The sequence below is a fragment of the Stegostoma tigrinum genome, chromosome 9 (genome assembly GCF_030684315.1).
Source record: "Stegostoma tigrinum isolate sSteTig4 chromosome 9, sSteTig4.hap1, whole genome shotgun sequence".
In the NCBI taxonomy this organism is placed as follows: Eukaryota; Metazoa; Chordata; class Chondrichthyes; order Orectolobiformes; family Stegostomatidae; genus Stegostoma; species Stegostoma tigrinum.
Window position 1 is genome coordinate 61,711,257 of NC_081362.1, and position 21,694 is coordinate 61,732,950.

Consider the following 21,694-nt stretch of genomic DNA (forward strand, 5'->3'; position numbering starts at 1 on the left):
GGAGGAGAACATGTCCCCATCGACATCAACGGAACTGAGGTTGAAAGAGTGAAGGGCATCAAGTTCCTTGGAGTGAGCATAACTGATACCCTGTCGCCAGACTTTTCATGTAAATGCAACAGTCAAAAATGCACAACAGCACCTCTTCTTCCTCAGGTGGCTCAGGAAATTTGGCATGTCCACAAGATCCCTCACCAACTTCTGAAAATGCACCATTGAAAGCATACTGCCTGGCTGCACAACAAATCAGTATGGCAACTGCTCTGCCCAGAACTGCAAGAAACTACAGAAGGTGATGTGCACAGCCCAGACCATCACGGAAGCCAACCTTCCATCCATGGACTCTATTTACATGGCTTGCTGCCACGGAAAGGTGGCCAACATCAAAGACCCGTCGCACCCTGGTAATGATCTCCTGCAACCTCTTCATCAGGGAGAAGGTACAGAAACCTGAGTACACACACAAGTAGGTTCAGGAACAGCTTCTTTTCAGCTGTTACCAGACTGCTGAATGGACTCATCTTCAAATATGTAACCTGCAACATAACCTGGACGTCTCTACTTCCTTGGTTTGCTGTGATCTGTCTGTACTGCTCATAAACAAAGCTTTCCACTGTGTTATTTTGGTATACATAACAGTAAAGTCAATCAGAAGCAGACAGCGCACTCCTCCAACTCCAGTTGTTGTACAGGATTACTTTTGAGAGATCCTGGACACCAATCAGAAATGGGATAGTAATAACTGAAAAGGATGAAGGGAACACTGCCGGTTTCTTGTGCATTAATGCTGATAAATCCTTTTGCTTTGGTCAGTTGCTGTAATCGTTCGAGAGAGGCATGGTTTATCCCCAAGAGATTCACTAAAGGGGAGGTCAAGTGGATCTGCAGAATAAATAGTGTTAGAGTTAAAAGTAGTATCTAACAAAGCAGACACATTGTGAGATAGTAGCACAGCATCTGAATGTAGGAAAAGAAAATTGAATCCAGATGGTAATTCGGTTGAATTAATTAGAATGTAACTGCATATGAATCAGCATGAAATAGAAAATACAATGGAAAAATATGAAAAAAAGCTGGAAATGAGAAAACGTGAGCTTGAGGAAAAAGGAAAATACATGTGCAAGAGAAAAGGGAAGTTCCAAGACTTCCTTGCATAGTAACTTAAGCAGATGACAAACAAGTTCTATCAAAGGCAGCAAAATCGGTCCCGTAGACAGACATTTGCTTATCTGAAACATCTTTTGGGGTTTTCGACAATCCGAAGGAAATGTCCAATAATTTTCTCTGATTAAAACTCTGCAAGCCAATCTACAGCTAACTCAAGCAGCACAATCCCTCAAATTAAGTGAAGCAGATTGTGTTCCAAAGCACTCCTACATTTAAAAATGGCATTCTGTTGGCGAAACGGAGGTCTCCTCACAAACCTGACGACAACAAGCTGATATGTTTCACCAGATAGTGGGGGTGCCATTCAAATAGAGAGATATTAAGGTCTATTAAGGTCCTGTAGCGAGCTGGAAGAAAAAAAACAGCAATTGCTGGAAATGCTCTGCAGGTCTGGCAACATCTGTGAGCGGAAGTCAGAGTTAATCTTCCTGAGGAAAGGTCACCGGACCCATAACGTAAACTCTGATTTCTCTTCACAGATGCTGCCAGGCCTGCTTGGCTTTGCCAACAAATTTTGTTTTTGTTTCCGACTTTTCGCATCCACACTTCTTTCGGTTTTTATTAGCGATCTGGAAGACCCAGCTCACATTAAATCAACATTCTTACTGGCCAGGACTTCATAAGAATGTGATGCATTGTAAAATGTTTCATATATCACAGATTGAGAGAGAACCACACTAACAATCAAACAGACACCTCTAAACCCTACATCAGCTTCTGGTGGAACCACTTAATAGCACAGAGGTATCCCCTGTGGGGCCTTAACCAAAAACCAGGGAGCCAAGTATATCCTTACTGTTGTGGATATCGTTACTCTGTTCTTTTGAGAAATAATTTCTGAAATGGTGGTAAAAGTTAATCCAGTTTCTTAGCAACGTGGATTACTGATAGAGATCCAGTCCGTTCAAGCCTCTAATTTTGTGTCTAAAACTTTAGGAATTTGAGTAGGCTGTATGCAATACAGTTCAGGTCCTCAGCCTATTTCCTGCAAGCAGAACAGGCTTTAAAACAGCAGAATCAAATATAGGTCAGCATGGTTCTGTGGTCCACACAGGGAGACAAAAGACTGTGAATGTCAATGATTTCACTGACAACATAGTTGCCAGAAAAAAGAATCAGCTGTGTCACATCTACATTGAAACCAATGCCAGATGGTGGTTAAGGAAGCACAGGTACATAGTATCAGACAGTCAAGACTTTAGACTAAAGAGATAGTGAGGAATAGACAAAGCAAGACATGGACAATTCCAAAATTTAACCACCTGCTATCTGGTTTAGTCACCACAGAAGTTAGAACTGTACTTTCAAATTTAGATGTAGAACGAGAGGCGTAACAAGGGTACTCAGAATTTACAAGCATTCCAAAAATGGTTTTACAAATGTGGCCCGATATCATATGGTTGTGGAAGAGTATCTTCCAAAAACACAACAACCTTATTAGTTCAGTTAGAGAGTTAAGCCCAGATTAAAGCAGAAATCTATTAAATACTGGAAATCACCTAAATGAATTTAGTCAAAGCCACTGCAGATCCCCAGCTGTGCCTGAGCCCAATGTTTCAACCAGATTCTGCAGACTACAGAATGGTCTGTCAGCAATAAAGGCAAACTCCTACCCAATTCATCACTTTGAAGACTGTAGTGATAGTGTTGGCAGTGCCAGGTTTCTTAGCAACATCGACTTGTTAAAAGGTATACTGGCAAGTTCCCTTAACATTCTAAACAAGCTAAGGAAATATCAGCCTTTGTTTCCCCTCCCCCGCCACCACCAATGCTGAATGACAACATTCTGGGGTAGGAATACGCCAGAAGCTTCCCACCAACTGATGAACCAAAGGGTAGCAAGCATCCCTAACTGTGTGGTTTACCTTAATGTACAGGTATACAGTGACATTTGGAGGGACAGTTTGGAATTAGAAGCTTCATTTTAGAAAATTACAGTTATTGATGTGGTGATGATGTTAACCTTGTCAAAACTTACACATTTTTGCACATTTACTTATGTCAGACATAATGTGAAGGCAAATTCTGTCAACAGCAGCAGTGGCACTCCTGTCCCCAGGATAAACAAGAAATCATGTAGGTTTGGGGGATGTGTGGTTTCTCCCACGACTTGATATCAAACTGCCTCAGCGCAGCTGCTCCACTGATGAATTGGCAAATGAAAGCCAAGATGGTGTGCAGGGAAATGTCAAACATCTTAAGAGGGTAAAAGCAATTTTAATCAACAAAATAAAGTTGGCCATCACTAATTTCACCGAGGTAATAACTGATACCAGTGACCTGGAGTAACAAAGTGTGGAGCTGGATGAACACAGCGGGCAAAGCAGCATCTTAGGAGGACAAAAGCTGACGTTTCGGGCCTAGACGATGAAGAGTCTAGGCCCAAAGCATCAGCTTTTGTGGTCCTAAGATGCTGCTTGGCCTGCTGTGTTCATCCAGCTCCACACTTCGTTATCTCGGATTCTCCAGAATCCGCAGTTCCCATTATTTCTGATCTGGAAGTAAGTTCAGTTCTACAACATGGAGGGGGGGAGGGCACACAGAAGCCAGTTGGTTATTTTTCCCAAGAGCTAAATCACAAAGTGACATTCCACAGTGGAAATCCCTGGGTTTGATACTGACTCTTAAAGATTTTAAAGTATATGCCACTACGGCTCCTGAGAAACACTGGTATGTACTGAACATCTCATTAGCCTTAGTAGAAAATTTCAAAAAATTAGAAAAACCAGAATGGCAGGCTTTTTCTATGGGTTTTATTATTTATAGTCCTTAATAGATTGTTTTTCTCTGCTATATGGCCAATGTAATTTCTGATGCTTTGACTGGAACTTCACTGTGAATTATTTAAGTACCAAAATGGTACCAGACATTAGTTTCATACATATGGTGAATGAGAATGAATGGGTAAGTATGTTGAGTATTATTTGACACAGTTATTTCTTCACATTTTGCAATGAATTGCATTTAATTTTTTTTATTCATTCACGGGATGTGGGCATTGCTGGCTCGCTAGCAATTATTGTCCATTCCAATCGCCCTTGGTGACTGATACAATGAAATGGCTTGCTAGACCATTTGACAGGGTAACTGAATGTTTACTGCATTGCTGTGGGTTTGGAGTTACAGAAAGGCCAGACCAGGTAAAGATGGCAGATTCCCCACCCCGACGGACCTTTCTAAACAAATGGGTTTTTCCAACTATTGATAATGATTTTATGGACATCATTAGATTCTTAATTCCAGATTTTTACTGAAGTCAAATTCCAACATCTGCCACCTGATTCCAACTCTCACCTTCAGAACATTAGCTGAGTTTCTGGATTGATGTCTAGAGATAATCCCACTATCAAATCCAGGAATTCATTTCTTCAACTCAGAAGGTAGGAGCTGTTATGAAGGTGTTTACTATTATTTTTGAGGATTCAAGTCCAAGGGATTGTGAAAATTGGTTTATTTGGAGTCTTGAGAAAGTGTCTGAATTTAATTGGCCACTTAAATTACATGGTGAGACACTCTCAAAATCTCTTCTGGGAAGTCACATCCTTAGTTGACTACTTGGGATTCACTGGAAATCATATGTCTGATTTCATTGTCATCAGATGCAGCAATTTTGTTTTTGTTTGCAATTCAATTGGGGTAGAGCTTGTGAAACCCTATGCCACATTTCCGAGGAATTCTTTTTTGGATCCCATGCCTTACAGAGAAGCTGAAAGAGCAATTCCTCCCAAAAAGTTTCTGACAAAATTCTTATCATCCCCTGAGCTGCATTACAAGATCCAAATGACATCAATATCTGCATGTGTGCTAGGATGCTAAACTGGTAGTAGTTGGAATGTTACCCATATTATCCTTGTTCCTTCAAGAACTAACCATTATTTACTTATTTTTTTGTTCAAAATTGATTTAGAACACACGTGATTGAATGGGCCCTAAAATCACTAGAATGATTACTTAAGCATGGATTTATGCATTGCATTTCTGGTGAAGTGGATCAAATCCACCCTGAGTTCTACAAAGCTAATCAGAGTAACAGCTAGCTGGTGTTCACAGTTTCAAAGCAGAAACACATTCGACTCAAAAGGTTCATTCTTTCTTCATAGGTCCTGCCAGACCTGCAGACTTTCTGCAGCAACTTCTGTTTCAGGTCTCCAGCATCCACACTACTTTGCTTTTAGCTGGGTGCTCTCAGTGCTTTGTGGAAGAGGGCTTGTAGATATTTTAAGTAATCTGTTCAGAAATGTTATTACACTCATCTGGAGCAGGTGGGACTTGTACCCAGGCCTCCTACATCAGAGATTGGAGCATTACTAATGCACTACAAGAACCTTTCTAAAGAAGTCCTATTCTGCAACAGGGGGCCAAGCATGTTCACAGTAGCAAGTGACCTCAATTCAAAAATGATCAGTTTCCAGTGATTCACTGTCAAAAAGCAGCAAAGATATGAAAACCCAGAATGACACATCAACAAAGATGTTTGCAAGAAGTGAATCAAAAACCAAAAGCACAAAATATGTGCAGATTAGGATCCTCAAAGCAAGGCCACTCTTGAATTGAATCAGAATAATTTGATGAAACTCTTCACATTATGCTTTGGTTATAGTTAAAAGTAACTTGGTAGTGAATTTATTCAATAAAACATCCTACATTAATTTAATTTGTATTACCATACTTTTACCACATTTCAAAGTGACAGCCAATCACGTCAGCAATTCACTTCTACACTTAACATTCAAGCCAATACCCCATTTTTGAAGGGGCTATGCAGCTACAAAGGTTGACTTACATACCTACATCTAGGATAACAGCAAATTGTTTAAACATATTTAATATCTTTAATGTGTGTTTTGTACTCGTAAAACAGTAAAGTTCAATTCAAGACCTCAAACTAATGTCATAGTATTTTTTGATGTTACAGCCCATTAAAAAGTGTTGAAATTATTATTAAACCTTGATTTCAAACCCTATGGACATTTTTGCTTTGTTGATGCTCATTATATGCATATAGCAGCCTTTGTGGATACCTATTAATCTTTAATCTAGTACTTACTGTTGGAATGAGCCATTACAATCTTAGCACCTGTTAAGAGTGGCTCAGTTGGGCGTACTCTAGCCCCTGGAAACTCTGAGTTATAATCCCACTGGAGGGCTTGAGCACAAAATTTAGTCCTGAAACGACAGTGCAATACTTGGAATGCTCTATTGAAGATGCCAGCTATCAGACGAATCACTAAAAAGTGTAGCTCTCTCTGCCTTTCAAGGTGTGACATGAAAGATTTTAAAAATATATATACTTCAAAGCACTGGGGAGGTGGCCATGCTGCCCTGATCCATATTTAACCATCAATGTCACAAGAACAAAATTAGGAGAAAGTTTACACGTTGCCCTCTGTTGGATTGTGCTATGTGCAAAGTGGGTTTTTTTGCCTACATTGCAACAATGTTGATATTTCAATAGTACTTCATTGGCTGCAAAGTGTTTTGGTACATCCAGTGGCCATAGATTTATTTCTATTGGTTTTTGTTCCTTTTACTTGCAGAATGAACAAAACTCAGCAGTAATTCACTATATTTCATCACCCAACCAATTACCAAGGACAGCAACACACCAGATAACAGTGTAAAACAGCAGCAGCACTGGGTGAGGACAGATATTATTACATTTTCTTCATTATGCAGAATGAAAAATGTAGCACCACAGTAAACATTGAACAATGTTACACATTAAACCAGTCTTAAAATAATGCAAATAATCTGAGACATGTTTTGAAATATATAAAACCATTCGTAACCTTAAAAAATTGACAACCCCAACTGAATTATGATCCGATTCACAAGATTTTTGTAAGTAATGTCAATAAAAGCATATTGGATATTTTTCTGCATACAGACCTTTATAAAAGGTCAGTCAATTAAAGTTGCAGGGAAAACTATCATATTACATGGTTGACCAACGCCACAGTCTGTTCAGCACAGATGTTGGTTTACAACTACTTTAAAAATTTCCAAGTATTAATACTGTAGTCCACGCAAATTAAAATTAAACCAATTGTAAATGGCACTGTGAAGTCATGTCTGTAAAAATATGATCAGTTCCTCAAACAAAGTTAGATTATTTTTTTCCACATGTAATTACTTCAAAAATTTATAATTGCACCTTCAAGATTCAGGCTAAATTAGAACTTTTCAAAATATAGCAAAGATGCAATTTAGAAAAGAGAACACGTTATGAATAACATTATTTTCTTGCCAACCTTTCAAAGCTGCCCATGCACAGAGATCAGCCAGTGTCAATTCATGTCCAACCAGGAAAGTCCTGAGAGAAAGTGCACAATCCAGCTCTTGTATTGCTGCAGGGAACAGAGCACAACTTGCCAACCTTGTTTTGCTGAACTCCAACCAATGATCAACCTGCCAACAGAAGGATTATTGCAAAAAGTAGTTTAAAGTTCATCATTTGCCAGTGGCCACATCTGCACAGGTAAAATGTTAAAAGGTTTTTGTTAATGCAAGTTTTTATTAAGGCCAACAATCCTTGGTTCATGACATTTACCGAAAGATAATTCCCATTGTTATAGTTCATGACATTTACCGAAAGATAATTCCCATTGTTATGGTAATACTGCAAAAGAAATGGTGAAAGCAAGGAACCTGTTACTTTGTAGAAAGTGATAGAAGTCTGCATCCCTAAAGTATCTAAAAAGAATGATGATTTTATTTTGTTTCAGAAAAGCCAAATACTTTGACTCTAATTCCAATATAAAATTACATTCCTACCTGATACAAAAGATGATCACTTCTTGATACAAGTTAGAAATAAAGATGTCAAAAAGTTTCGTTAAATTACTAATGGCTTTCAGAAATTTAAAAAAAACTGATCATTACATAAATGTTACCATCATAATAAAATTATGGAAAGTCAGGCTACCAAAAATCTGGATTGCATGGTCAGGAAAAATGAATGACCTTTTAACATGCAGACAATACCATCACTAAATTTACATTATACAAGTTGATTTGTTTTAATGCCATATACAATTACTCTGTTCTGCAACCAGTGTCAATTCACATCCAACCAGCAATGCCCTATCACAGAGAGCTGTAATCATCACACATTATTCCAATGTTGCATTATCTCCAAACACATCACAACTTCGATATAACTGGGAGTCACTCATTATTTGATTGAGCATTTTAACATGATTTTGGATCCCAACCCTTACATTTCACTCAACCCCTAGTAAATTGCCAAAAAAATGTTTGCTATGTTGCTTTCCTGAAAGCCTTATTATAACAGAAAACTGGAACTTAATATGCAGGCATTTTCTTCTTCCACCATGTTAACTGTTTACCGTAAAGAAAGAGGAATTGTTCTTTTCCAATCTCATCTAACTTTCTCCCCAGAAACCAGGACCATAGAATGGGATATAGATCCAAGAACCTCCAGTCAATCAGGGTCATTTTAAGCTCTTTATCAAAGCTCACACATTAGCAATAACCATTTAACAAGAAATGAAATCGTTGCTGAGGCTGGTAGGTGAGGATGACGAAAAGAATAGGCACTGACGTAATAAAGTTACCATGATATTTAAGTTTGTTTTCTTACAGAAATTTCTAACTTCCCTTTTTAAAACAAAGAAAATGATGCAGATAGTCCTAAGAAACGTAAATCATTATATGTAATGCAGACAAAACCTGACAAAATAATACATTATAGATTATTAGTTTTCTAACTTAAATGTTCTAAATCCACTGAACCAGTAGGGCTAAGAAAACTAAGTGGCACACACAAATTATTTCCATCTGTCTCCACTGGTGTACAGTTACAGAATTTTACAAACAGACAAGCTGACGTGGCAGCAGAGCACAAATTCAATGTACATGTCCTTTATTCTTCAGATTCACAACCAGTTCCAAAGAATACAAGTCATTTAGTGGACGATAGGTGCAAGTTACAAGCAATAAAACAAATGCCATAAAAATTCTCATCACCACCTCAGGAACAACAAAAGCCAAGACTGTTTGAGCATACAAATTTAAATTGACAAAATCCACTGTTACTTAAACATCAACGTTTTTAAAACTACAAATCTTTAAGGTCTTGATTAAAGCTTAAATTTGAAGAAAAAAAGTCTTCAAAAACATCAAACCGTGTGTAATTTCCGAAGAACAAGTTGGAATGGTCCAAAATAATGAAGCCCACACAAAATACATTTGCTTTTTTTTTTAAATTTTGAACATCAACTGGTTCAAATTGAAAATATGCCAGCAACTGAAATCATATTATTGGTGTCGCAAATTAAGTTATCTGAACAGGCAAAGACTGTCAATTAGAATCGCAAAAATTACGAAAGTTGGTTGCTTTGATCACTGTAGGGGTTCAACGGATTTACAAGTTTTGACCTTTGTGGATTCTTTTTTAAAAAACAAAAATTAAGCTAACAAAATTTTTAAAAATCATGCTAATTATGCACTAATCAGATCAAATGTGGGGTGCTTAGTATCTTGGAGATGTAGTTTAAAAATATTGACACGATTTGCACAACTTAGCCTTCAATTATGTCAAACACTTAAAATTCACATCTTGAAATGAATGCTTTTTTGGTAGTTCAGTATAGTAAAGCAATTCTTTCCTTCGCCATACAAATTTTCTTGTGTTAATTCATCAATTTCCCACACTCAGTCTGAGATAACTAGAGGGAATTATATTGTGTTACAGAGAAATACTTTGGAAGTCAAAAATAGAAAGAACAAAGGCATAGATATCAGTTTGACCAAAGGTGCAAAGTCAGAGCTAGAAATGGGCAATGTTGTGGGCATGCAAGTAAATAGCCTTGCTGTTAGAGAGGATATGAGTTAGAACTTACAGTTTAGGGCCAGATTGTAACAGTGTGGCTCAACCTCAAGAGTGTGTCCAGGAAGATACAGAGCACTAGGGGACAGAAATGGAGTTTTTGATGATGACCAAGGAGGCTTCAGCCTTCCCAATACTTTCAAGAAAAAATTTTGACGAATACAACACAGAATAATCAGACATTTTTGGTCAAAATACTCGGACTCACTCTCAGCACTGTGGCAACATGTGAATCACATGGATGATAGCAGTTAAAGAAAGGCTGTTCAATCACGTAATCAAAGTTAGTGATAAGCAGCAAATGCAAATTTGTCAGTGATACTCATGTTCCAACCACAAATCAAACAAAAGCAGTCTGAAAATCAAACATCAGGAATGGGCAAACAGAAGCGTTGACAAGGTAGTGGCAAGCAACATTCTGCTTTCAGATATCAAGGAGCAGCACATACATGTGAAGTGGGAGGGAGCAAAAAAAGGAAACAGGTATAGTCAGAGCATGCATGATTAAAATGTCAGCTGTCGACGTTGTCTCGATAGAAAGAGTGTTGATAAAGCACAAATTCTGGCAGTCAGGTACACTGGGAGTGGGAAAATACCACGAAAAGCAAAAACCTGGTGATCAAGGAAGCAAGTGATAACAAGGAAGCAGCAACAGTGTGATTTTACTGCCTCGAGCCAGTTGACCATAAAGGGGCCACCTGTTCAGACCTCACCCAGCAAGCTAGGCTTCAGATAATCCATCTACCTGGAATAGGGACAGACCAATTAATGGAACTAGGGACTAGCTGAGGGCGCAGTGTGGAAATGAGGCAGTTTGAGGTGGTGTATAAATAGGTGACTACATACCAAAGCACAGCTCAGTGGTTAGAACTACTGCCTCACAGCCCTGGGGATGTGGGTTCAATTCTACCCTTGAGTGACTGTCTGTGTGGAGTTTGTACATTCTCCCTGTGTTCGTTTGGGGTTTCCGCCAGGTGTTATGGTTTCCTCTCACAGTCCAAAGATGTGCAGGTTAGGATGGATTGGCCGTGCTAAATTGCCCCGCAGTATCCAGGGATGTGTAAGCTAGGTGGATTAGCCAAGATTGGTGTGGGGATGTGGTGGGTCCATGTGGGATGCGCTCCGGAGGCTTGGTGTAGACTCGATGGGCTGAATGGCCACTATCTTTGCAGTGTCAGGGTTCTATGACAAAGTGGGAAACTGCCAGGCAGTTCCTTGTCCTGCTAAAATCTGAGATAATCTTGATCCCTTTAGTGTATTGAAATCTCAGTCTTGAATGCGCTCAGTGTGAGGGGAGGCACAGTGGACTCCATAGATTCTGAGTCATCTGAGTGCTGTCATTTCCTTTTCTCTTCATCCCAACTCCTTTTACTGAGACTGTCAACAGTACTGTCTCCCACCACGCTCCCCCCCCAACCCCTTGACTGTCAAGCCGTTGGAAATAGTCTTTCAGTGTTTCACCTTTGCACCAAGCCCTCTATGAGTTATTGTATGCCCCTTCAGGCTGTGCCTGCCTTCCTCTGCTCTTTAGCATTGCCCTGCAGCTGCTTAAGCTGTTCCAACCAGATGATTTTGCCTTCTTGATAAAAATCAGCCCCAAATTGAGGCACCCCAGTGTATCACCAGCCTGGGGTAGAGCTTGTATCTCGTGCTGACAAGTTTCTGGATATGAAACTAACAGTGCGCAATGGCGGTCTGATTCTAGTTATAAAACAGAATCTAGTTTCCTGTCTTCCCTCCAGTTCAGCTATTGTTTTCAAAATGATTTGGTTGCCAGTCATAGGAAATGGCCTTGAAAATGATTTACTTCAACTGTGTAACCCATTAACTTTACAAATGCTGAGCTGGATTTTGGGAGAATGTGGTTACATTCATTCAACCACCATTCCCCGCTTTTCTCCCTCAAAGGCAATGGATCTTTTTGGCTGCTCTCCAACATCTCATTGAAAGGGCCATTCTGCATGTTTGAAAGATCAGATGTGAGCATGGACAGCATCAAGAAAGATAATATTCTGGGCCTCAGACATCGAGAAGCAATAAAGGAGGAGAAACTGGCAAATGGCAATAGGGTTTGGAGAGAAAATTTGGTGATTGTTTTTAATATAGAACATTATAGAACCCACGTGCTAAAAATTTCAGAACAAAGACAGATTGTACCAGCGAAGGTTGCATTCCCTGGAATTTAGAAGATAAATTTTGGTTTATTCACTCCTTCAATGAATGTGGGCATACTAACAGGTTCTTTACTCAGAGTGGTAAGGGCGTGGAACGCCCTGCCTGCCAATGTAGTTAACGCAGCCACATTAGGGGCATTTAAACAGTCCTTGGATAAGCAGATGGATGATGATGGGGTAGTGTAGGGGGAGGGGCTTAGTTTAGTTCACAGGTCGGCGCAACATCGAGGGCCGAAGGGCCTGTTCCGCGCTGTATTGTTCTATGCTCTATGCTCTATATGCACAGCCTCAGAACAGTTAGAATAAGGCTGTCATGGGCTGGAATTAAAAAATTGTAAAATCTAATTGGTCTAACAAAGTCTAAAAATCAAAAACTGAAAGTTTCCATGAAAGATAAATGCAGGTATTCAAGTGATTCTCACAGCCAAAAGAATCCATCAGATGGTTAATGGCTAACTCTATTTTCAACTAGGGGTTCAGATCAGTATTATTAGTGTTTTAATTTTCTTCCTGATTCAAGGGAAATGATTGCTTTTAACTGGCCTTCCACAGTTCCTGAGAAGGGATGCAATTTAAAGTTATTGAATTTCCTATGACTTCAAATGTAGATTTGTGGGGCTTGGGCTCTACCTCATTATCACTGCTAGTGGTCAGTGCTTAGCCTGTTACGACAGGGTCAAAACGGTCTTCTGTCAGCAATATGCCCCTTCTAGCTACATTTTTGAGTGAACGTTTAGTCAAGTGTTTGGATCAAAAGAAAATGCGAAATATTTTCTATAAATTTACTAGAATCCAGAGAAGCAGGCATACAAAAAGTTAACAACATGGACAATTTTAAGTTGTCACTTGACAATATTAATGGCTGTGGAAATTGGAAGATGTGGTACTTTCAAGGATCTCATTGATTTGGTTTGTAGATCCTAGTGACAGAAAAAGAGTTAAAAGACTAGAAGAAACAAGTCACCTTCTTCCAGCCAAAGCAGGGCAGTTAAAACAACACACCCAATTAAATATTGATTAAATTATCATCTGAAAATAGATGCAACAATTAGCCAGCAACCAAGGCCTACTGAATTTCAAGACAAACGTTGCCATCAGACACCTTACTCTAAAAAGGAAATATTTCCATTAAAAAAATACTGCTCCTGATTATTATACTTTTCCATTGCCAAGACCAGGTTTAAAAATTAGCATAGAAAAAGTTACTGTTTTCAGTTGAAACATCTGCACATTTAAAGTCCATTAAACTCAACGATGGTCAATTTTGTTCCAATGGTGAGAAATCAATGGAGATTGAATGAAGAAAACATCCAAGATAACGCATTTGCCATTATCTCAGCCTACAGAGGCTCAAACTCTTACCTCAGCATGTTCCAGCAGATTGGAGCCATAGAGCTTATTTTCTGTATCTACGCGAGCCAGGTAGCGAACGATGGAATTCACATCATTAAATACAACATCTCTGTAAAATTGAAAGTAGATTACACTATGTAACATATAGCAATCAATAAGTTCTTGCTATAATCATTCAAAAAAGGTAAAATAAATAAATTGGTATTTTTATATTCCTTGACACAAATGATCTGTCACGTTCTTGGCACGTGCGTGATCTGATGAAGGTGATTTGAGTACAGATAATATCAAAAGTAAAGGAGTAGTATAAAAAGATTATAATGGTCCAGTATTTCATTTGCACGTCAAGTCAGACTGTAATTCTGAAAGTCACAAATTTGTCTGATAGGTACAGACCAGGAGTATTCACGTTTTGTATGATTTGGCCACATGAAGTCTGTAAAGTGCATTTTTTGAAACTGATGCTCTGATTTAGGATTTACTGACCAAGTAATTATGCTTAGAGCAGTTCTTTCCAAACTTTAAGATCTATAAAATTCAACTGGACAAAAAGGAAAATAAGTTTAAATACAAAATTGTTGTCCAAGTTTCATCAACCGGAATAGCAAGGACCAAGGTCATGCTTGGCCTGTGGAATAGTATTTCGACATGCCTGCCACAAAACAACAAATCAGTAAGGTGAAACACGTGGTCAGCAAGGACAAGAGGCAACAGAAAGTGAATGCAGACCAAGCCAACAGATGTTAGGAGACATGTTAGCAGAAGAGAAGAAATTGAGAATATGGAGTGTTGTTAGTTCTGACTTTAAGAGCAACTTTTTAAAAAATGTATAGCTTTAGAATAAGGAAAGAAAGCTATGTTAGGACTAATTCAGCAATGGCTTCCCTACAGTTCATCACAAAAGAAGTTGCTGAGTTTATGAAGATCACAGGAGGGTTTCAGACATTCAGGTGTAGAGATTTAGAATTCAGTACAACAGGCAGCTTTTAATTTTTCAACTATCATTATCAAGCTTTGGCTTGAATTCTTAGTTTGTCTCAATTTATAATTCAAAATCAAAACCATCACTCTGTACATCTACCTAGTGTTCGATGCTCCTTCATCTCACACATCTGCTTTTCGTTGGAATCTTCCAAAAAAAAGTGATCCAAACCAATAATCCCACCAGGGTGATCACATCCATGAAAATTCATGATGTGAATGCACAATTTATTAGCATTTATTATTTTTCTCCATGAGACATCGACAGAAGTCACAATACATGATACTTTCTGCCAAACTGTTGTGGGTCATCATTTGAATCTGATCTCAAGGCTGTCATCTAGGCCTGCTCCATTACAAATATAGCACTCAAAACTTGTTTCAGCACCCAACTCTTAAATGAACAGTAAAGTCCTCACTGTTCATTTCTTTCAGTTCGAAAACCCACTATCTCCCTACTTGCACTTCCACATGTACTTTCAGTTCCTTTGGAAGTGACAACTTGCCCTTTTCAATTTTCCTCCCACCCCAAGCCGCACCCCCAGCTACCTACTAACCTCATCCCACCTCCTTGACCTGTCCGTCTTCCCTGGACTGACCTATCCCCTCCCTACCTACACTCTCTCCACCTATCTTCTTTACTCTCCATCTTCGGTCCGCCTCCCCCTCTCTTCCTATTTATTCCAGTTCCCTCCCCCCATCCCCCTCTCTGATGAATGGTCTAGGCCTGAAACGTCAGCTTTTGTGCTCCTGAGATGCTGCTTGGCCTGCTGTGTTCATCCAGCCTCACATCTTATTATCTTGGAATCTCCAGCATCTGCAGTTCCCATTATCTCTTTTCAATTTGGTTTCTGTTTCACGTTTGTAGCAATTTGGCCTGATGGATCAAACCACACAATGTCTTCCATCTTAATTGCCAATTACCCCATGGACTTTCCACTGTAATGTCTCTTCGTGATTCAACTCCTCTATGCCCATTGGCCAGCACGTCTCCAATACAATGTCCCATGATTCTATTTGTGTTACCTTACTGCTAATCATCTGCTTCAGTGTAGAATTAACTACTATTTTAATACAACTTTTATGTTCTTGGAATGCAGATCATAAATCACAAATTCAAACTCCACACTGGTGATTTGAGAATTCTATTTCAGCTTAAAAAGTTTGGAGATAGTAAGCTTTGATCAATGAAAGGAAAGAAAAAGTGACCATAAAGCTTTTGGATTGTCAACCAGCTCATTAAAGTCCTGAATAACAATACTAGCAAGTCAGTAATTTTGGATTCCAAAAATGATAATGTTCATGACCGCAATGATTAGTTCCTCAATGCTGCAAGTATCAGCATTTAAAACAATTTACATCTGTGGAACACATTTTGCACTGAACATCTCAAGATTCATTGCAAAAGCAGGAAGTCATAAAGAAATTTTGAACTGTGACCCAAGCATAGACATGGATACAGATTTTGAGCATTCTTTTGAAGGAGCTTTGACAAGTATAAAGGCAAAGATAACAAGAATAAACTCAGCATGGCAATTCAAGGCCACCATTTGTGATTTCTGAGAGGGATGTGGCTGTGGCTGTGGCTGCGGCCGTGGCCGTGGCCAGCAATATCAGTTTTATTACCCATTCCCAATGGCCCTCATGATGACAGCAGGACGTTGCATTTTTGAAAACAGAAGGTTCTTAGGCTATTTCACAGGGTAGAGGAGTTAAGCATACCCGAGAGTCTGAGGTTACCAATATTTCAAATGTTGAAATATTCTAAGTAGTAATCCATAACTTCTAAAAGAATTAAATATTGACTATCATTCTGAAGTGATGACTGCGTCCTGTTTAAAGAGCCAGGCAGCCTCAGTTAAAATGGCAGCAACAGAGGATACTTACTCAGAAATTTGCAACGCATTCTCTTTACCCTCTTCAATCAACACATTGACAGAATTTTTCACATGTTCCACAGTTAGTAATACACCTACAAGAAAAAAACGTAAACATTCTAATTCTCAGTTTTATATTAAATATCCGGTGTCAGTGAAGTAATTCTTCACATGAGAATTAAAGCACAATGTTAGGTGAGGGGATAAGGAAATTTTGTCTGCAAATACAGATTTTTTTGAAAAAATAAACTGCTACTGAAATGGCATATGCATTACACACATTGCCACCAATACTCTCCTTTTCTATGTGAAAACGGTTGCTTCACAAGTTTCACACATAATAGGTTTAGTTTCTTTCCTAGACGCGAATGTAGTGACAAATCCCATGTCTATCCAAAAATTTTATCGGCCATTTGAAAGTATTAATCCAAATGGACTTTTGATTGCCTCGGAATTGACTAATTTCAATATCACTAAATTACTCAAAGTTGATTAAGACACTTTAATAAAAAAATGCTTTCAACTAAATAACAATCTCTATACAAGTATTCCGAATGCTTTAATTATGAAAGTTTGTGTGCACATTCTGGTGTCCCTTTACTGGGATGCATGTACTTTTTAAAGAACAATTAATATTTTTATTTTATTGGTGTTTCAAGATAACAAATAATGAGACATAAAAACAGGAATTGCTGGAAAAACCCAGCAGGTCTGGCAGCACCTTTGGACAGAAAGCAGAATTAACATTTTGGGTCCAGTGACCCCTTCTTCAGAATTTTTTTGTTCAGATTTCCAACATCTATAGATTTTTTTCAAAATGAATAATGAAAGATTTTACTGATTAGGTGCAGGAACAGGACATTTTGAAGGAGGATTGATCAAACAAAGTGGCAAGATCACAAACTTCTGTTATTTTGCACATTTTTAATAGGCTTGGAACATTCAACTGGACATCTCAAATCAAGGAAAGAAAAGGAGGACCTCAAAGCCAGTGATGGGTAAATTAAGAGATCAAGATGAATACCAAACATTATTTGAAGTCGAAGTAAAGCAAGTAAAAATGAAGATGCCATTATTACACTCGCATCAAGTCTAGCTGCACCGACTACTGAAATTGCTGCTTTTAAGAACAGAAACACAATGAAATATCATTTCAAGTAATTATATATATATATATATATATATAAATAAACCACTGATCTATCCAACCAATTCTGTGGTAACACACAGCATTACAAGTGTGTCAGAAATCCAAGGCCACCTCAAAATCTTTCACTGGACTGGTCAAGAATGAGAACTAAAAGTGATCCTTCAGTATCAATACTTCACAATGTCAGCACGCATCTGATCTGCACTGCAGCAATTCCACTGGTCAGAGCAGCTCAAACTGGCTGCTCCCACAATCAATGTTGATGCCCTCTTGCTACTTGAGGAAAAATCTATATCAGATGCAAAGTAACAGGTTAGAAGACTTTGAATTGGATTAGGCATTTTAAATTTTCCTTTAACAACACAGCTGTAGTACTCAAAAGCCATAGTAAAATATTATTATATTATTTATTGTGGGAGGGACAAGAGTGATCTGTTTATCCATTACAGAAGGGGAAGCTGATGGCAATTTTGCTGTTTACAATGTAGGAACGGTGATAATGGCCTCAGTGGATGGTTGTTTTCCAAACTACAGAATCAGATAAATAATCTCAAATAAAAAATCCAATCTATCATAACATCAAAGTTTTCAGTCATTCTTACTTTAGGATTATGCTGGGAGGGAGGCTGGGAGTAGGTATTTTGTTGAACTCACTGTATTCATGTAATACACTACGTGTAGCAGACTGTCGGCACTCCCAACCAGCATCACAGTATATTCTGAATGCATCATGCGCAGAATTGTTCTTTGAAAAGTACATGCGTCCCAGTAAAGGAACACCAGAATGTGCACACAAACTTTCATAACTAAAGCTTTAAAAATTGCAGATCAAATGAAAGTGACCATAAGACTCCTCAATTACAAACAATTAAAATTGACAACTAACCAAACTGGCTCCAATCAAAGGTGTTAAGTACATTTGCTTTGCAGCACTAGAATTTCCAAAATAAACATGCTAACAAACAATTTCAAGGAATTTTGTTGAAAGTATCATTTTCACCAATTTTTACACACACTTGGACATTTAAAACATCATCTTTCACCAATCAGCTAGGTGGTATACAGAATGTTAAATAAACTAAAAACCCAAGATACAAAAGGGCAGTTTGAGTCTTACTAGTTGACTGGTCAAGAGAATGATTCAAAAAGTTTCTGCAGAAGCACACATTTAATTCCCAAAATATACAGAAATATTCAATATGATACAGTAAGCAGCAATGAAGGTCATGACATTTCTCTCAGTAGCCGATTCCAGTAATGATGGCTAAATTCAATCCAATCCACATCTATGACATCAGTGCATTTACACTTTCCAACAGGTAAAGTTGATCCTGTAGCATGATTAATGCAGAATCAGCTGATACTAACAGTGACCATTAAAAGTGGTTTTAGCATTCGTAAGCAACAGCGAGAAAATTGAAAAGAAAAATAGTTAGCACTCCAACTCATTAATAAACCTTGCTGGAGATTGCAGGCAAGTTAACAAAGTGGGCTTAAGAATAGTCTCAATGCTGTAAAGACCTTACCTTTTAGTCCAATGTTTTTAAAAAGCTCAAGAATAATAAGAAATAACTGTTTTGAAACCCAGGCATTTCCAAGGAATGGCTGCATGCTTTGGGAGTATGGAATGATACCAATTGTGAACACTGATTGTGCAACTGTGGATTCCAGCAATGTGCAGATGAACTGGAGCAGCCTGCTGACAGTGATTAGCACTGCTACCTCACCTCACCAGGGACCTGGGTTTGATTTACACTGAGGCAACTGTCTGTGCAGAATTTGCACGTTTCCATCACGTCTGCGTGGGATTCCGCCGAGTATTTCAGTTTCCTCCCACAGTCAAAACATATGCACGTCAGATAGATTGGCCATGCTAAATTACCCATACTGCTCGGGGAGATTTTGTTTAAGTGCACTAGCTATGGGAAAACAGGGTTATAAGGTAGAGCGGTGGGATGCTCTTTGGAGGTTCGGTATGGACTCTTTGGGTCGAATGGCCTGTTTCCACACAATATGGATTCTATGGAGCTGAGGGTTTACAAACAAAACTAATTGGTGAGGACTACAGACAACTGTCAATGACAAAGGTCCGTAGCCCATCACCTTGTGACAGAAAATCAGTTAGCTGTCCTGTTCAGAGCCCAAGCCATTCACAGAGAAACAGGTCTGTAGTAGCCAGAGAAGCTGAGGTCTGCAGTAAACCGCTTTAGACCTGAAGAAAATCAGCTTTTCTTTCCTTCAGCAGAGGCTGTATGTTGTGATTTGGAATTGGGTAAGTCAGAGACCTTTCTTAAGTGAACCAGGCAACCTACGCCTCCTGCAAGCCATGAGACCATAAGACATAGGAGTGGAAGTAAGGCCATTCGGCCCATCAAGTCCACTCTGCCATTTAAATCATGGCTGATGGGCATTTCAACACCACTTCCCTGCACTTCCCCCCCCCCCCCCCCAGCCCTTGATTCCTTCTGAGATCAAGAATTTGTCAATCTCTGCCTCGAAGGCATCCAACGTCCCGGCCTCCACTGCACTCCGTGGCAATGAATTCCACAAGCCCACCACTCTCTGGCTGAAGAAATGTCGTCTCATTTCAGTTTTAAATTTACCCCCTCTAATTTTAAGGCTGTGCCCACAGGTCCTTGTCTCCCTGCCTAACAGAAACAACTTCCTAGTGTCCACCCCTTCTAAACCATACATTATCTTGTAAGTTTCTAGTAGATCTCCCCTCAACCTTCTAAACTCTAATGAGTACAAACCCAGGATCCTTAGCCATTCATCATACGTTAAACCTACCATTCCAGGGATCATCCGTGTGAATCTCCGCTGGACACGCTCCAGGGCTAGTATGTCCTTCCTGAGGTGTGGGGCCCAAAATTGGACACAGTATTCTAAATGGGGCCTAACTAGAGCCTTATAAAGCCTCAGAAGCACATCGCTGCTCTTATATTCCAACCCTCTTGAGATAAAAGCCAGTTAAAACATTCAGAGAAAGGAAGATTGAGAAGAAACCTTTTGATTAGCAGATCTTATGAAGGAAGACAACAAAACTGTTTTCTCTCCATTCATGTGTTTTGCTTTCCCCTCATTTACATTGGTGCGTGTACAGACAAGGATGGACTTGGGAGTTTTACTCCTGTCCTTTACTGTGGTAGGCTGAAAGATGTTTTGGATTGCAATTTTTGAAACAACACCACTCTTATTTGTCCATATGATTAAAGTTAAGGGGAAGGTGATGGCGCATTAACAGTGAATGGTTAATCCAGAGACCCAGACAATGTTCTGGGGACTTGAATTTGAATCCGGCCACAGCAGATGATGGAATTTGAATTCAATAACTATCTGGAATTAAGAACCTAATGATGACCATGGTCCAATGTTGGAAAAATCCATCTGGGTCACTAATATCCTTCAGAGAAGGAAACTGCCATCCCTTAACTGGTCTGGCTTACATGTGTCTCCAAATCCACAGCAATGTGGTTGACTCTTGACTACCCTTTGGGCAATTAGGGATGGACAATACATGCTGGCCTAGCCAAAGACGCTCATATTCCATGAATGAATAAAGAATTTAAAAAATCAAAAGATAGGAGTTTATTAACAAAGTTTTGAAAACACCTTTCAGCCTACCTCTAAGGGACAGGAGTAAGTCAACGATATCTTGGTACACTGGCCTTAGGAGAGGCAAAGCAAGCCTACTGTCAATTCATTCCTAGAAGCACCATGAAGAGGGTTTCTTTCTGTACATCACTTCCAGCAGCAAGAGAATTTACAGAGTTTAATGTCCGATTCGCTGCTGATGACAGAGGCTTCACAGTTCCCTGCTTCTGAACTTCCTGTTATGCTGTCATTTTTTGTGTTTCTACCATAACCTGGATAAACAGAGATAATCATGGGATGGGATGGGGAATAGAAGAGAAAAGATGGCACTGTTTGGGGCAGGGGGTGTGATGAAAAGCAGATGTTAAGTAGTCTTAAGTGACTTTTAACACATGGAAATTAACTGCTCCTTCATCCAAACACACAAGCGCTCAAGAAATTAACTCAGAAGAGACAGATAATAAATTACAATTTTGTCAAATTCAGAGGTATATGAAAGAAAATCCAATATCAGTTAAAAGTCCAGATGGTCGGTGTTCAAAAATAT

The 21,694-nt window shown here is 39.0% G+C and overlaps 1 protein-coding gene across 2 annotated transcripts in view; it reads right to left on the reverse strand.

Annotated features, from left to right (window-relative positions):
• eprs1 (glutamyl-prolyl-tRNA synthetase 1) overlaps nucleotides 1–21,694 on the reverse strand; it is a 76,214-nt gene that overhangs the window by 51,031 nt on the left and 3,489 nt on the right. For both annotated transcript variants that reach the window (XM_048536199.2, XM_048536200.2), the window contains exons 2-4: nucleotides 16,414–16,498; nucleotides 13,555–13,654; nucleotides 7,419–7,575 (exon numbers count right to left, since the gene is read on the reverse strand). In XM_048536199.2, the coding sequence (XP_048392156.2) occupies nucleotides 7,419–7,575; nucleotides 13,555–13,654; nucleotides 16,414–16,498 (342 nt within the window). The remainder of the gene's footprint in view (nucleotides 1–7,418; nucleotides 7,576–13,554; nucleotides 13,655–16,413; nucleotides 16,499–21,694) is intronic.